Source organism: Fundulus heteroclitus, chromosome 8 (genome assembly GCF_011125445.2).
Source record: "Fundulus heteroclitus isolate FHET01 chromosome 8, MU-UCD_Fhet_4.1, whole genome shotgun sequence".
Classification (NCBI taxonomy): Eukaryota; Metazoa; Chordata; class Actinopteri; order Cyprinodontiformes; family Fundulidae; genus Fundulus; species Fundulus heteroclitus.
The window spans coordinates 7665911-7682979 of record NC_046368.1 but is presented as its reverse complement, the minus strand read 5'-3'; the positions used below and the strand labels follow the sequence as shown (position 1 = coordinate 7682979).

General features: G+C 39.0%; 1 protein-coding gene across 1 annotated transcript in view; it reads right to left on the bottom strand.

The window, feature by feature from the left end:
- Positions 1-17069, bottom strand: part of si:ch211-196i2.1 (collagen alpha-1(I) chain) — a 128344-nt gene that overhangs the window by 38773 nt on the left and 72502 nt on the right. The window contains exons 12-26 of the mRNA XM_036140047.1: positions 16096-16203; positions 15929-15982; positions 13781-13834; positions 13433-13477; positions 11800-11853; positions 11404-11448; positions 11255-11308; positions 8887-8931; positions 8737-8790; positions 8613-8657; positions 5634-5687; positions 5078-5122; positions 4941-4994; positions 3657-3764; positions 1221-1274 (exon numbers count right to left, since the gene is read on the bottom strand). Of these exons, the coding sequence (XP_035995940.1) occupies positions 1221-1274; positions 3657-3764; positions 4941-4994; positions 5078-5122; positions 5634-5687; positions 8613-8657; positions 8737-8790; positions 8887-8931; positions 11255-11308; positions 11404-11448; positions 11800-11853; positions 13433-13477; positions 13781-13834; positions 15929-15982; positions 16096-16203 (873 nt within the window). The remainder of the gene's footprint in view (positions 1-1220; positions 1275-3656; positions 3765-4940; positions 4995-5077; positions 5123-5633; positions 5688-8612; positions 8658-8736; positions 8791-8886; positions 8932-11254; positions 11309-11403; positions 11449-11799; positions 11854-13432; positions 13478-13780; positions 13835-15928; positions 15983-16095; positions 16204-17069) is intronic.

The following is a 17069-nucleotide window of genomic DNA, read 5'->3' as shown; positions in this document are numbered from 1 at the left end:
GATTCAGGACCACATATCCAAGTGGCCTGGTTCGCATTTGAAAAAATCCGATCTGTGTTGTTCAGACTGTCATGAAAAGATCAGATCCAGGTCGCATATGGGCAAAAAAAAATCGGATTTGGGTCACTTCAGGCTGCAGTGTGAACGTAGCCCAAGTCTCTTTCTCTTGAGCCTAACATTACAAACAAAGTCTCTGGATTCAACTGACTGGAACTGTGCGCTTTTATAAGATAAGACTAAGGATGAGCTGATCAGCGACAAACTAGGGCTTTTCCCTCTAAACCAGTGAAAAGAGCCAGTGGCAGGCTTTACTGGCTTTACTTTCTGCCGAAATGCTTGCCTAAGCACCAAAAACCAGTACTATCCAAGAGGATAGTACTGAGGAAAGAACTGCATTCCTCTGGAGCAAAGGGGCGGGATCATCAGGAACAGCAGCCAATGAAAACGTTGTGAGAACCATTTTTAAAATTACGGAATTTAGCTTCATTTCTGATTGGTCAAAGTTAAAATAAAAACTCAGTGGTTAAATTAGATGTAAATGTCAGATTAGCCTCACAATAATGACTATTTGCACACTTTCCAACCTCTCAGGGAGTGTTTTGTCTAATGCATTCATGCTATTGAGCAGTAATTCACATCGTTCTGTAAAGTGACTGCTATCCGTCTTTTTTTTTACTCAAACATTCAAACCTTTCAACTATTCGAATATTACGTCTCATGTGTTTGTGTGTAAGGTGGTTCTGAGTTGGTGTCGCAGGGAAATTTCATTGTGACAATAAGGATTCTTGATTCACTAACAGAAGCTGGCTGTGTCTTTCCATGATTTATTTTGAAAATCAAGGAGGTCAATAAACCACTAACGTCTAACTATGGATAAATGTTAATTCTGACCCAGTTATTTAACACAGTCTGTCGTTTAATGTCAACAGTTGGTGCACTAGCACCGCTGGCTGTTTATTACAGCATTAATAAATTAAGGTGGTGATATTAGGGCCTCTATTTGCATGGATGTGGGCATAAATAATATTCATACTGGAAAAAAAGCTCTTTAAGAATTTACAGCAGTACATTTCTGTTGATTACAAGGTGCAGTTTATTAGCACTGAATAAAAGTAAACAAATCAAAGATTTCTTTTCTGAGCTCACACTTGCAGAAGTGCCGATAAAAGAAGAAGAAGGCTGTGCCTGCTCTGTTTCCAGACACACAAATCATCACTGACCTTTATCCCCGGGCTGCCCTTCTTCCCCTGCAGGCCGGTCTCGCCGTCCATCCCCTGAGTCGGAAAATATAAAATCAGTCAAGCTTCTCCTGCTTTTATCTTCCAACAACAACCCTTTTGTTCCAAGCTGGAAATAATACGGGTCTTTACAATGTGTTGGACATTAGCTGAAACTTATTTATGCCTTTTAGGTTGTTGTATGACTGTGAAATAATTAGTGTTAGTAAAAATGAGAGCGGTGTGGAAAGTGGATTCAGACTCCGATGAAGAAATGACGACGTACATCGCACATATTTCAGACCAGCACAGGTTTACATACTGTAGCTGGGAAGAGGAATGGAAAAAAGGGGTTAAACACTTGTAGAACTACCTTTATCAGTGGTTACAGAAGGTAGGATGAATAGAGAACATCGGAACCTATTTTTTTGACATATTTTTTCACATTTTTAGCTGTATTAACTCATTAATATGCTTGGATATAAATTAATTTCAATTCAGAAATTGTTCAGTAATACCAAAGGTAAATTAAATGTTGGTGTAACTCATATTGCGCAGGTTTCTTCAGTGGGCAGGAAGGTAGCGGTCTGTGTTACAGCGGCTCTAGAGAAGCCTCTGACTGAAGAATCTCTTGTTGTACGACAGTCACAAAGGTGACGGTCCATAATCTTCATCATTTTATGAAAAATCCATCTTTATATTTGCATCTCCAGGGGTTCTACGGGAGTCCCCAGAACAGAACCAGCAATCAACCATTAAGACAAGAGTATTGTTTCCACACCATGCCACAAAGCGGCCCACCAGCTCTTTGTTCCTGGTTTCTTGTCCCTCTCTGAAACACCCCACAACTGCATCGTCCATCTCTGTATTTCTTAAACTGCGGTCCGTTTGCCAGGTATTCTTCGATCCAGGCGATTGTTGTAGCCTCGTGAGACCATCCTGATCTCGCAAGCTTTCAAGGTTTCACTCGCAGATCAGTCTGGCTACTCTCCGTTAAAGAAAATTTGGAGCAGTTCACCAAACGAACGTCCAATCAGCGTTGGCTTTGAGGCGGGTTGAGGTGTGACGCAACGAGAAGCGCTACAGTTCAGTCTAAAGAACATGGCGGCTTCAGCCGATGAAACTAGCGTAAGCGTGGCTATCGAGCAAGGTTTATCAGAATTACAGAGTATTTCTTTGCTGAGCTAACGAGCCTTTACCTGCAGCAGCAAGAGTAGCTTGGCTTGTGGTTGTGTTTTCGTCGTCGCTCTGTTACGAGCGACGACGAAGCATGTTGACGAGTACGTCATATGCTTCGTTGATCTGATTGGTTTATTTGGCCCGTCTATCACCAACATAGGCCAATCAGCTAACCAGTATTTTCGCCCCTTCCCAAAATTACTTCAACGGAAGGTTTCCAGATGGATATGCGGAGCAAATCCATCTGGCGGAGTCAGGTAACGATTGTTGAGGCCTCCATGTGAATCTTCTGGAGTTTCTGACAAAGCAAGTCAGGCTGAATTGTGTTAAATAAATGGAGAACACGATCCTCACACTGCAACCTGCTTTGTTCAGATGACGGTGGGTTTTGTTGAAGCAGATGAACAATGTCATCTTCACCGGTAACTACAAAGTGTGTCCAGGGTGTCCTGATGAGTGCTGGGGGTCAATGGATGATGGGAGGAGAACCAAACCATTGCAGCTTGGGCTGTATGTTTAGGGTTGATGACCTACTGGATAATGATCCTCTGACCCATTTCCAAATCTTGTTACAGCCTCTAACAGTTTTTTTTCCCCGGTTCGAGCTGTTTTTAGCTCCATCAGTGTACAGTATCCGTTAATGACAAGCTTCCCTGTCCCTGCTGAAGAAAAGCAGAAAGCATGATGCTGCCACCACCATGTGTCACTCGGTGTGTTCAGGGTGATGTGCAGTACTTGTCCTCCTCCAAGCACAGTAGTTTCATATAGCGCTTGACTAACAGCTGAAATTACTGTTCAAATGTATATTTATAAAACATTTTAGACATAGACCACTTTATTTGTCATTTTGTATGCACAAAGTGCATACAGAACGAAATTTTGTTTGCATACGGCTTGAAAAATCACAGTAAATTGCACTAATTTTCAGGATAAAGATGCAGCAGCGATTTATGTAAAGGATTGAAATGTAAACAATGTAACAATGTAAACAATGCAGGGGAAATAGACAGTGTGCTATTCACGGTATCCAGGAGAGTATTATTAGAACCGTGTAATATACGAATGTGGTACAGAGTCCATTTGTGGCTTCAGCATTTCAGAGTCTAAAATTTTCAAAACTAATATTCTTTGCTTTTTGTAAAATCACAATAAAAAAAAAATCATAATTTGTTGTTTTAATGTGACGAAATGTGTCTGGATACATTTATTAGCTACTGTAGGTTATTATTATTACTATTATAGCAGAGCTTGAAACGTTACCTCAGCCCCTTTAGGGCCAGGTGGGCCACTGACCCCTGGGAAGCCTGGTAAACCAATGGGTCCCCTCTCTCCCTGAGGTCCCCTAATGCCTGTGGCCCCTTGAACTCCCTGAAAGACAAAGAAAACAAAAACTGTACTGGTACTGAACAACTGGTTTGACTCGAGGTCAAGAAAATCTGACTCATTTTAACGCCAGCACTTTAAAGCACTGTAAAGCTTTTTATAAATGTCTTGAAGCAGACAACTAAGCCTGTGTTTTCAGTGAAGATCCGATTCTAAACATGACAGCAACATCCCAGCATCAGGCGTGCAACGTTTTGGACAAATCTTGCCAAGTTGGACCAGCTCTTTTCCTCAAAACTGCCTGATTTTACAGCATTTATTTTCAACAAAACGTCAGAAACACTTTATAGAGAGCTTGGTCCATATTGACGTGATGCTGTCGCAAAGTTAGTGCAGCTACAAAAAAAATATCCCCAGCTCTAACACCTGACTGCCACAAGTCTGAGCAGTCGAAGCAAGGCAGTTCAACACAGCTTACTAGGTATTAAACTCCAGAGATGGTTGTGCATGGAAATCCAGTAAGTAGATCAGCAGTTACTGAAACGCTCAGACCAGGTTCAAAGTTATTTAAACCCACTTTATTCCCCGTTCTGATGCTTGGTTTGAACTGCAGGAAGTCGTCGCAACTACAAGATGCTCAACAGGCTTTCTGAGGGTCTTTATTCCATGACATGGTGCTTCGTTTTTGGGAGAGTTAGGTTCTTAGACAAAAACAAAATGTTTCTCTGGAGCTGGTTGGGTAGTTACATAAAAAAAAAAAAGTGAAGGAGCAAACAAAGTCAAAAGAAAAACTGGCATACCTTCAGAAAGCCGGAAAAAGTATTTGTTAAGAATCCCCATCTGAGGTAAAATGTTAAAGGTAAATGACCCGAATGCCCCCTGCTATATACTGTATACCTGGAATAAAGATACTAACTACTACATGGTAATATGTTGAAAACCACTGAACCTTAACGTACCAAAAGTGTCTGAAACATAAAGTTACATTTTGAAAGGGTTTCTAATCTAGACCAGCACTCAAACAAGTCAGAGAAAAATACAAATTTCAAATAATTAATCTCTTGAACCTTGAATGGTGTTCACAAAATAATATCATAAATAAATAAATTTGCCTGTTTTCATATTTGGTTTCAATATGTAGAAAAGTACAGTGATGAGCACGATATTATAGTTAAATATTCTCTAAAATTTGCTAAAAAGCAAAATGTTGTTGGTTGCTACTTTGTCGCCTTTAGATCCTGTATTTCCCTTGTCTCCATCAGGTCCTCTGTTACCCTGTAAGGACAGAAAAAATAAATGCATAGTCAATCTCAGCCGATCAGATTTTGACACCAAAACATCAGTAAATCATCACCCACCATGACTCCTGGAAAACCAACATGACCTTGTTTCCCCGGCAAACCCTGTAAAGATGGAGACATGCCTTAAAAACAGTAAAAATGACAAATAATAATACTTCTTCTTCTTCTTCTTCTTCTTCTTCTTCTTCTTCTTCTTCTTCTTCTTCTTCTTCTTCTTCTTCTTATTATTATTATTATTATTATTATTATTATTATTATTGTATCAAATCACAGGCAAATGTAATTTAAAACAACAGTAACAAAAGGAAATACGTGGCTTTTGAATGTCATTCAGCAGGAATTAACTTAAATAATCAAGAGGCCAATGTAAAAAGTTACAACTAATTCATTAAATGTATTATTAAAGGGTGAAAAGTCAGTTGCTGAAAGAAGAGAGAACAATAAACATTAGTGGGAATAAAGTATAAGTTTTGTTCCACTGGCATAGTGTGACCAGTAGAGGGCAGTGTGAGGCAGCAGGTTTTCCTCCTACATCATTCTTACTCAAGAGAAACTCCTTAAATATTTGGACAGAACCAGCTTTGAATTAATTTATTTTATAAACTGAACTCACCATGGGACCCTCAAAGCCAGGATCCCCCCGGGGGCCCATTGGCCCCACAGGCCCCTGTTGACAAACATAAGTGTAGTGAGAAAAACTGACGAGCAATGAAGATTTAATAAACTTTATGCATTCGTAAGGTTAAACTCAGCAACTGCAAAAGTGAGGCATTCCTTCTCTCTTTATATTTCCCATCCAAACTTTCGCTACGTGGTTATAATCATTAGTTTCTTCAGGGTTTCTCAAGGTCTTTCAGAGTTTTACTGTACACTCAGGCTGTTTTTTTTAATCCATGGTAGATCTTTTAAGCCTCTTAATTCTGACCTATAAATCAATCAAGCATATAAAGGTGCTTAGCTAAGCTCAATGGATGGACCAGTGATGCGCCCATAGTCAGTTTCATCAGGATTCCATGAAAAATAAAAAAGTTAACACAGCTATTCACATTAAATAAAATGTATCTCCACAAAAAAAAAAAAAAAAACTTAAGAAGATTTCTAAAAGATATATTTTATTGGAAGGAAAATATAATGAAACTAGGTTTGATTTAAAATGCAAAAGGTTTGCTTTTATTGCACAAGCCTACTATGCAAAAGCAAAATTATCTCATGTTGTATGTAACATGTATCATGTTATATTAAGATTCAATGTACTTTCTGGTGACTTTATGTAATAGGTCAACACCAACTAATGCATAATAGTGAAGTTTAAGGAAAATATTTGGCTTTGCGAATTGTTTTATCAATTAAAAATCTGAAAAGTGTGGCCTGCATTTGTATTCAGCCTCTTCTTTTGCAAAAAAGCTGAATCAGATTGGATGGAGAGCATCTGTGAAACCTCAATTTTCAAGTCTTGCCACGCATTCTCAGTTGGATTTAGGCCTGGTCTGGACTGGGTCATACTAAAACATGAACATGTTTTAATAAAAAATAAAAAATAAACATTTTATTGGAGCTGTGGCTGCATGTTTGTTTTTCTTTTTCTTTTGTTGGCAGGTGAACCGGCGTCCCAGTGGGATATAATAGGCAGTCTCTACCAGGTGTTCTTTCATTTAGCTCTATTTATATGTCCATCAACTCAGACAAGCTTCACTGTCCCTGCTGAAGAAAAGCATGCCCACAGCATGATGCTGCCAACACCATGTGTCAGTATAGAGCACTGAACTATATAATATACTGGAGTGCTGATTTTGCCGGAAAACTGAAGTCACTGGCCGCCATCTTGCTACTCCCTACTCTCACAGAATCCCACAGGATTTGGTTGCAACAACAAGCAGTTTTCTGGCTGTGTGAAAACGTTTCACAGGTAATTCTACAGTCAGTGGATGTACTAACACTATCAAGTACTAGGAAATTGGGTGCTGAAATATTTTACATGTTATTCATATTAAATATAAATATATATGTATATATAAGTATGTGTATATCTATATATGTATATATATGTATACACATATGTAAATATGTTTTTGTATATTGTTATTTATATATTTATAAATGTTAAACATATATATTTAAATTAATAAAATGCAAAATATTTCAGCACATGACTTTCTCAGTACTTGATATTTTTAGAACATAACATAAAAGTATATGGCATTTGACATTTTAAAAGTTTTAAGCCCCCCTGATCATGAGAAAATTCTCGTTATTTGATGCTTTAGTGCACATATTCCCTAGTTACTGGGGGGAAATAGGGAGTACCAATATGGCGGCTGGTGGCTTCAGAGCGACTCGTTCAAACAGACGGCGATTAGCACTCCAGTGTATAATTTAGCTCGGTGGTATAGAGGTGCTGTTCTCTTTAACATTGTTTTCTTTTTTTACCATAACCCGCTCAAGACTGTGGAGATGAAGGTGGACTTCTAGAGAACACCCCTTACACTGCCTCTCCTCCTTATCCTCATCAACATTCCTGTGTGCTGTGGATCTTTCCACCCTTTCTCAGGACATGAGCTGGTCCTTTAAACATCGTCACTGTTCAGAGAAAGACCCGGCAGACACTGTGCTTCCTGCAGCAACTCAAAGAAGTACAACTTTCCACAGCAGCTGCCGGTCCTCTTCTGTACTGCCATCATTTAGTCTCTCCTGTCTTTGAACACCACTGTGTGGTTTTGGCTCATCCACACAACAGGACTGGTCCAAACTGCCACAAACAATTAGATCTACAGAGTGGATCGTCAGTGTTGACCAAGCCTCTGTCAAGGACTGTCAAGAAAATTGCAGCTAGCATCTCTACAGGCGGCGTCTCGTTGACAAATTCAGCCATCTGACCCATGGATCTCTGCAGCTCCTCCAGAGTTACCAAACGCCTACTTGGCTGCTTCTCCTGTCAATGCTCTCATTGCCTTAAATTATAGGTGGATGGCCATGTCTTGGTAGGGTTGGTGTTGTGTCATACTGCTTCCATCTTCATTTCATGGATTCAGATATATAAAGCGTGGGATATTGTTGTAGGACCAAAACCTGCCTTAAACTTCTCCACAACGTCCTCCCTGACCTGTCTGCTGTCTCCTTGGCCCTCGTGACACAGCTTGTTCACCAATTTTCTCTAACGAACCTCTGAGGCCCAGAAACAGAACAGAAGGATTGATGCTGATCTTAAATTGCACAGAGGTGGACTCTAGTTTAGAGTCTTCTGATGGCAGTTGATAGCAATTGGTTTCATTTAGGAGTATCAAGGTAAAAGAGGGCAAGTACAAACGTATGCCCTACTTTTCAGATGTTATTTATGTTTTATAAATTTTGAAAACGTCAACATTTTTCTTTTTATTCAGCTTCAATATAATACATAGAAGTTCATGGATCCAATGTGTGAAAATGTGAAAAAGTTCAAGAGAGATGAATACTTTTGTCAGTATGTTTTTTCTAGAATCAATTACATACAATAAAAACAATTACAATTATCATTTAAAACACTGAGATCTTAAGAATATTACATCAAAATCACATGAAAATGCTTTGTTGATTTAAAATCACGGGACAAACTTACAGGATCTCCTTTAGGCCCGGCAGCGCCCATCAGTCCTGGATGACCCTGTTAAGATGCAGATATTGTAGCTTTAAACTCCTGCAGCAAGTCGAACAAAGCAGCAACCCAAAAGGTTTGTACTCACTTGTGGTCCTCTATGCCCTGGAGGTCCAATCTGTCCCTCAAGACCTGGAGGCCCCTGGTCAAAATTAAGTAAGGCAAAGTCCTTTTATGTCTAGCATGTGGAAAAGGCTGAATATCTGCAATAAGTACATAAACAAGCTAGGTTTTATACCTGAGGACCTTGGAGGCCAACGCCACCAGCCAGTCCCATTTCTCCCTAGAAAGAAACAAGCTACGCTTTATAAACAGAGAAAGTATTCAGTACGCCAAGTTTAGACATTCAGGTTAAACTGTTCTTTCTGGCATCATTACAGGTCAATTCAATGTTTTTCTTTTTAACAAATTAAAAACCCATGGAGACTAAAATGCTGCACAAGAGCTGGTCAAAAGTTTAGTCAATTATGGTGTCGTCTCTAAAATCAATGTTTCTTCCATTTTTATAAAATGCAGTAATGAGTATATTACTATTATTATTATTACTATTATATATTGCTATCTGAACATGTTGCATGAAGACGCAGGCCCATACCTTACTGAGTCAAAAAAAAAATTGATACAGAGCAAAAGGATTGAGAAGAGAGAGAGAAGACGGCTCACCCGCTACTACCATCTAATATAGAACAGATTACTGGATCAATGTGTGCTTCTGTGCTTTTTTGTTTCTCTTGTTGTGTCTCTGCTCTGTCTTCTGTAACCCCAGTCGGTCGAGGAAGATGACCGTTCATACTGAGCCCGGTTCTGCTGGAGGGTTTTCCTTCCCTTTAATGGGGAGTTTTTCTTCCCACTGTCGCTTCATGCTTGCTCGGTATGAGGGATTGCAGCAAAGCCATGTACAATGCAGACGACTCTCCCTGTGGCTCTATGCTTCCCCAGGAGTGAATGCTGCTTGTCGGGACTTTGATGCAATCAACTGGTTTCCTTATATAGGACATTTTTGACCAATCTGTATAATCTGACCCAATCTGTATAATATGATTGAACTTTACTTTGTAAAGTGCCTTGAGATGACATGTTTCATGATTTGGCGCTATATAAATAAAATTTAATTGAATTGAATTGAAAAGGATTGATGCTCTTTTGTAGGCAAACTACTTTAAAAAGCCTTTTTTTGTTACAAAAACATACAACAGTATGAAGTTATATGGACTAATTGGATTGTTTCTCTTCAGTTTAATGTTATATTGCACACATCTACATGATTCAAATCTGGAAATAGATCAGGACTGTTTTCTATAATAGGAACATGCATCTCTAGACCAACAAGACACCCAAATGGGGCAATATATTTTTTTAAATTAAATCACAAGAAAATGGGGGCCAAGATTCAGCCCTGAGGAGCTCCATAACTTAGAGGGGACATTTAAAGCTAGGATTAAACCAAAGCATGGATATTCAGACAGGTTTAGTCTTTACTAACAATAAAGCCATTAAAAGATAGGCTGCTGAAAACATTTAATTCCTTCATCGTCAATAAATGTGATCACCTCTAAAAAAAAAAAGCATCAGTTTTGGAAATTTGCTGGGCATGAAAGAAATTCTAGAGTAGAGTGGTGTTCCCAAAGGGAGACACATCAGCAATGACCTTAGAGAAGCAATTGCAATTGTTGTGTCCCAAAAATCTGTTATGGGTTAAAAGACCTATTCAGAATAAAAATAATACCATTTATTTTAAGGAAGTTGTCAATCTTCAGAGTATTGGTCATCCAGTTTGGTCAGGTCATGCAGTGCACAGATAAAGGGTTCATAAGAATAAAAAAGTACAAGGAGGGCTAGTTTAGAAGAGTTGAGAACAAAGACAGTCCAGCAACATTACCAAGGCTTGGGGAACAATGTCCTTTGAATAGATGAGCTGGTGATGTTTAAACTTAAAGGAGCTATAAGTAAGATATTTACTGTAAAATCAACCTAAATCATTCCCATTTGTCACCAGGGATGGAAGACATAACATTCCCTGTAATCAATCAATTCGCTCCATCAACAATGTTTCAGTCACGTTTTTCTCCTTGCAAACCTAGAGGTATCGTCCGGAATTACTTCAATTCAGAGTGTAGCCCGTGTTTATTTCCTGGTTCCTCAGCCAATCATATGAGAGTTCCCAGGGTTCTCAACACAGAGCGCAGCATTTGGTATTTTATCTTGGAAAAAGAGCAACCGCCTGCTAACATGGAAGCCAGTAAGCGAAGAGGACCAGAACTAGAACAGAATACAACATCGTAGACCTGTCCTGTGGAAGTAAAAATTCACAACAGCAACACACCATTTAAAACGGTATATAAGATTGTGGTGATTGGCAAGCTGTTATACCGATTTGAGCCACAGGGTGTCAGTATTACTTATAGCTCCTTTAAGAATCTATACAGAAACCTAACATCTAAAGATGTCAGTGTGATGAAGATGCCAACATTCCTCCAAAAGGATGTAATATGCCTATAATGTCATACGGAAAATGATTGCTGAGAGTTATTGCTGCTGAACATGGAAATCATGTTATACATGCGAGTAAATAAAAAAAAAAAAAGAAATATTTGACAGAGTACTACCCTTGAGCCATTAACTCCTTGAGCACCAACTCGTCCAGTCAACCCTGGCGCACCCTGCAACAGACACATTTTTATTGCAGAGCAAGTTTTAAAGCAGCAAATAAATTTGCTTTTAAGAGGAAACCAGTGTTTGTCACTCGTTTTCTTACTGGTGGCCCTGGGGGGCCCGGGGGGCCATCCAGTCCGCTCTCCCCCTGGGTGAAAGACATGAAACAGCAGAAATTCAAAACTGCAAATATATGAGTTTTGAATATTTGAATAGTAGTTATATTTAAGACAAAACATTGTAACACAAATCCTTAATGTTTAAGACTATTGATGTGTTGGTAGCACTACCAATCTTCTACCAATCCAGCTGACTAAGTGACTGAAGTTGTCTTATCCTTCAAACACCTAAATCTCCTTGGTAAGACAACGTAACAGGAAAGGTTTATTTTCTTGATACATTACAAATGTCCTTAATAGTAAAGCATCTTTTCTGACTTCTTGTCTGTCAGGATGATGGGTAAAACGTCTTCACAGTCATCAGACAATGCTTCACTCACATCAGGCCCAGCGGGGCCTTCTGGTCCCTCCCCACCTCGGATCCCCGGGTGTCCCTGCAGAGAAGATTAAAAATGACGCCATATCAAAAGATACACAAATTAATATTTCACATGCTATGGGCAAAAATGTATTGACATATTTTGTGCTTGTAAATCAAAATGTGTATTTATTAGTACATTTTTCCACATATCAAACCAAAATGTCAGATAATTTTAAATTTGAGCATCCATAGACACTAATTTGTGTAGAAAAAAGATTTGCATTTGTAGAAACAAACTTTCTACTAATCCAAACTTTGCAAGGAGCTACAATTTCTTTTTGTTAAGGTCTGTTTGCAGAAAGAAAGCAAAAATCTACGTTTAAAACTTTGTAAACTGTTCTGTAAATCTAATCAGAAAACAGATGGGTTTGGCTTTTGGGGTTGGTGCTACTGAACTGCAAGTCCTGCAAGAGTAGTAAAAATCATTTTAATTATTAAAATGTATTAAAATTTAATTTTCTTGTTCTGAAAATTAAAGTTTTTAACCAGATCGCCGTCCTCCATCTTTAACATGCACTGCTTCTCCAGGACTGATAGCCAAACCGATCTGTCTTCTGATTGGATTGTTATATGTGTGATTGACATGACATCGGCCAATCAGCTGAGAGAAGAAAATTCTGGTCTAAATTCCTATTCATAAGTTGAAACTCACAGCAGCTTTACTTGTAGTTTTTTTTTTTTTTTGTATCTGTAATCAGACCTTAACAAAAAAGTAACTTGTGTAAAAAAAAAAAAAAAAAAAAAAAAAAATTTGTGACTTGTGTAATTATCTTAAGAATTTCTGTGTGTCAAAAAGATTTGTATTTTTTAACTAAATCCACAAGGACAAAATTCTCAGACATTTTGGATAACAATGTGAAAAATATATATTTAGAACTACACATTCTGATTCACAAGCACAAAATATATCCATGCATCCATCCATCCATCCATCCATCCATCCATCCATCCATCCATCCATCCATCCATCGCAAAAGTATTTTCTGCATTTTATCACAATATAACCATAAATTTGAATGTATTCAAAATGGTTCCCAAAAGATTAACCATTGCTGTGTCAGAAAATTGATAATGATCTTCAGGCTCTTTTTCTTTGGGTGAATCTGTAAAATATCCCAGAGATAACAGTTTCACACACAGAAAGTGGATATTTAGCACTAACAAGATTTCTAGCTAGTTATTAGCTCAAAATGTAGCATGAAGTAAATGTTCAGCCAAAAGATGCTGCCTATGTTAAATTGTGTTTGATGTCTTTACTTCTTGCCATGGCAAGAAGATAATGTTAATCTGCTCTTCATCATATTCCTTACTTGACAGAAAAGTTGCCAAAACCCAAAGAAAGTATTTGAAAGAGCTTCAGAAAGCCTGGATAACTATCGGTCGAGAGCGCTGTGACAAACTTGTTGCATGGAAGAAAATTGTCAAGAATATAGTAGCGGTTTAAAACGTATGCCCTGCGGTGTAAAGGTTTTTGGTCAGACTTGGTCGTTAGAAATATTTGGAAACCGAAATAAGATTCTCTTCAGCTGCAATATGTGGTTAAAACAGAATCTATGAAGATTGCCCTTTATTTCACAATAGAAGACACTCACTGGTGGCCCAACTGGACCAGGAGGACCGGGTGAGCCGGCTGAACCCTGTAGGGGAAAAAAGAGCAACAAGGCTTGGCTTAGGGGTTTAAAAACTGTTTAATTCAGTGAAAACAAGAAACCCAACATATCTTTTGCTAACCTAAACATTTGCATGGACAAAGCCTCATTATTATTTCTCTAATCTTAAACATCTGCAAGTTTTTAACGAGTAAATCAGTTATTTATACAAGTGCCCATCATGATTTAGTCAACTTTGCACTACGTCATAAAAAGCTGCGTTATTAGCCATGAGCAGAAAATCCACCACTGCTTTACACATGGAGGAAAGATTAAACCATCAATGCGTACCTTCTCTCCGGGTTCACCAGTTTCCCCCCTTGGGCCTCGGTCACCAACAAGACCCTGAAAAGATAAAAGATTTATGCCATAATGAGAGTCAAACTTTCACATGAAGAATGTTTTATGTTTTCAGTAGCAAAGATCTTGGTAAATCTGAATGTAATGCAGCTAATATTCTATCTAGATCTGTAAACGTAACAACAAGAACTCTGGGTTTTATGGCACAGTACTGATCCAAATCAGTGATGACTCAGTTGGATTCACCATATTGGGCAGGAAGGGTCTCTTTAACAAGGTTTATAGGACCTTTGGAGAAAAAGAAAATTAGGTCCTAAGCATCGTTCATCCTCCACCATGCTAAACTGTAAGCCTGAGGTTTTTATTTTAACAGTCTTCAGTCTTTGATTGGAGTTCACAGGTTTATTTTTGTGATGGTAGGGCAGAAATGGCATATTCTTGGCATGCCTCCTAAAATGGTCTGATGGCTGTTAGGGAGACTTGGTGACAGCAAGTAGCCTCAATTATCTTCAATCTTTGGAGAAACTTCTTTATCACCCTTCCATTCTGCTCAATGGGTGCTGTGGTACACTTGAGTCCTCATCCAGCTGAGTCTTAAAAAACACTTCAGCCAATGGATGGATGGATGAGAAAATGATGAATGGATGGATGGATGGATGGATGGATGGATGGATGGATGGATGGATGGATGGATGGATGGATGGATGGATGGATGGATGGATGGATGGATGGATGGATGGGAAAATGATGAATGGATGGATGGATGGATGGATGGATGAGAAAAAACGAATGGATGGATGGATGGATGGATGGATGGATGGATGGATGGATGGATGGATGGATGGATGGATGGATGGAGGAGAAACGGATGGATGGATGGATGGATGGATGGATGGATGGATGGATGGATGGATGGAGGAGAAACAGATGGATGAAGGATGGATTCATTGATGAATGCAAGAGAAGACGGATGGATAGATGGATGAGAAAATTAATGGATGGATGGATGGATGGATGGATGGATGGATGGATGGATGGATGGATGGATGGATGGATGGATGGATGGAGGAGAAACAAATAGATGAAGGATGGATTCATTGATGAATGTAAGAGAAGACAGATGGATAGATGGATGATGGATGAGAAAATGAATGGATGGATGGATGGATGAATGGATGGATGGATGAGAAAATAATGAATGGATGGATGGATGAGAAAATGAATGGATGGATGGATGAGAAAATGAATGGATGGATGGATGGATGGATGGATGCATGGATGGATAGATGGATGAGAAAATGAATGGATGGATGGATGGATGGATGAGAAAATGAATGGATGGATGGATGGATGGATGGATGGATGGATGAGAAAATGAATGGATGGATGAGAAAATGAATGGATGGATGGATGGATGGATGGATGGATGGATGGATGGATGGATGGATGGATGAGAAAAAAATGAATGGATGGATGGATGAGAAAATGAATGGATGGATGGATGGATGGATGCATGGATGGATAGATGGATGAGAAAATGAATGGATGGATGGATGGATGAGAAAATGAATGGATGGATGGATGGATGGATGGATGGATGGATGGATGGATGGATGAGAAAATGAATGGATGGATGGATGGATGGATGGATGGATAGATGGATGGATGGATGGATGGATGGAGGAGAAACAAATAGATGAAGGATGGATTCATTGATGAATGTAAGAGAAGACAGATGGATAGATGGATGAGAAAATGGAGGACTGGATCCAAGTGTGGGTGATTCAAGAGTCCAATCGGGACACTTTCAGTCAAAATCAGTTTACATTTACAGACATTTTCCAACAGGAACATAATGAACTACAGTAACTGACGATTAAAAGGATTTTTATGTCTAAAATCAGCAGTTGTGTTTATAGTTGTTGAGAATAAATGTAACTCCAGAGCAATGACAGCCTGTGACAGCGAACCATTTAACTGGTAGCTCATTGACTAAATCCTTAGAAGGCATTTTAATTCAAAACGAAGCAACATATGTCGCACAACTATCAAAAATCTTTCAGTATTTCTAAATGAATTATTTTCTGTGGACAAATTACCAGAATTTTTGGCTTTGTTTTAATTAGTCTTTTTTCTCACCTCATCGCCTTTCTCTCCTTTGGGTCCTCGTTCTCCTCTGTACCCCCACGGCCCCTGATGCCAGTGAGACACAAGATGGAGAGATAGTCATTGATAAATGACTGCGGTAATGCAGCTCTGTGGGTTCTTTGCGCCGTTTAACAGATTAAGAATCAGTGTGCGCCCACATGTGATCCAGGAGGTCCAGGTGTCCCGGGCTGACCATCTGCTCCATCTTCTCCGTCTCTCCCAGGTGTCCCGGGTCGTCCTGGAGGCCCCCTGGGGCCCGGATCCCCCTGCAAAAACAGCATAAACTGAACATACACCGAACTGATCACCCTTAAGGTGTCCTACGCAATTTACTACAGTAACAGAAGGCGTCCAGTACAATCATCCCTCTGCAGCTAACACAGAAACTGGAACATCTGGGCTTCAGCACATCTATTTACAACTGGTTGCTCACCTTTCTCATCAGAAAACCAGAATTTAGGTTGGGAGCGGAACCTCTAGAGAGGACAGGCACCCCCCAAGGATGTGTGTTCGGTAACCTGCTCTTCCACAAAGGTACGGCACCAAGCTCCATTTGGAGATCAGAGAGGGAGAGTAGCACAAAACTCTTTAATGTTCACTCAAAAGCTTATTTTCTCTGGACGCATGCCACCAAATTACTAGCTAGAAAGACTGCTTTATCGTTTATTTCCTTAATGGAACCCTCCCCAAAAGTGTAATTAAGACCGTTCCAAAGGTCATTGGTGTCTGACTATTTGCCCCACCGAGCCATATAATACACTGGAGTGCTGATTTTGCGGAAAAACTGAAGTCACTGGCCGCCATCTTGCTACTCCCTACTCTCACAGAATCCCACAGGATTTGGTTGCAACAACAAGCAGTTTTCTGGCTGAGTGAAAACGTTTCACAGGTAATTCTACAGTCAGTGGATGTACTAACACTATCAACTACTAGGAAATTAGGTTCTGAAATGTTTTACATGTTATTCATATTAAATATATATATATATATATATATATATATATATATATATATATATATATATATATATATATATATATATATATATATATATATATATATATATATATATATATTTGAAAGAATAAAATGCAAAATATTTCACCACATGACTTTCTCAGTACTTGATAGT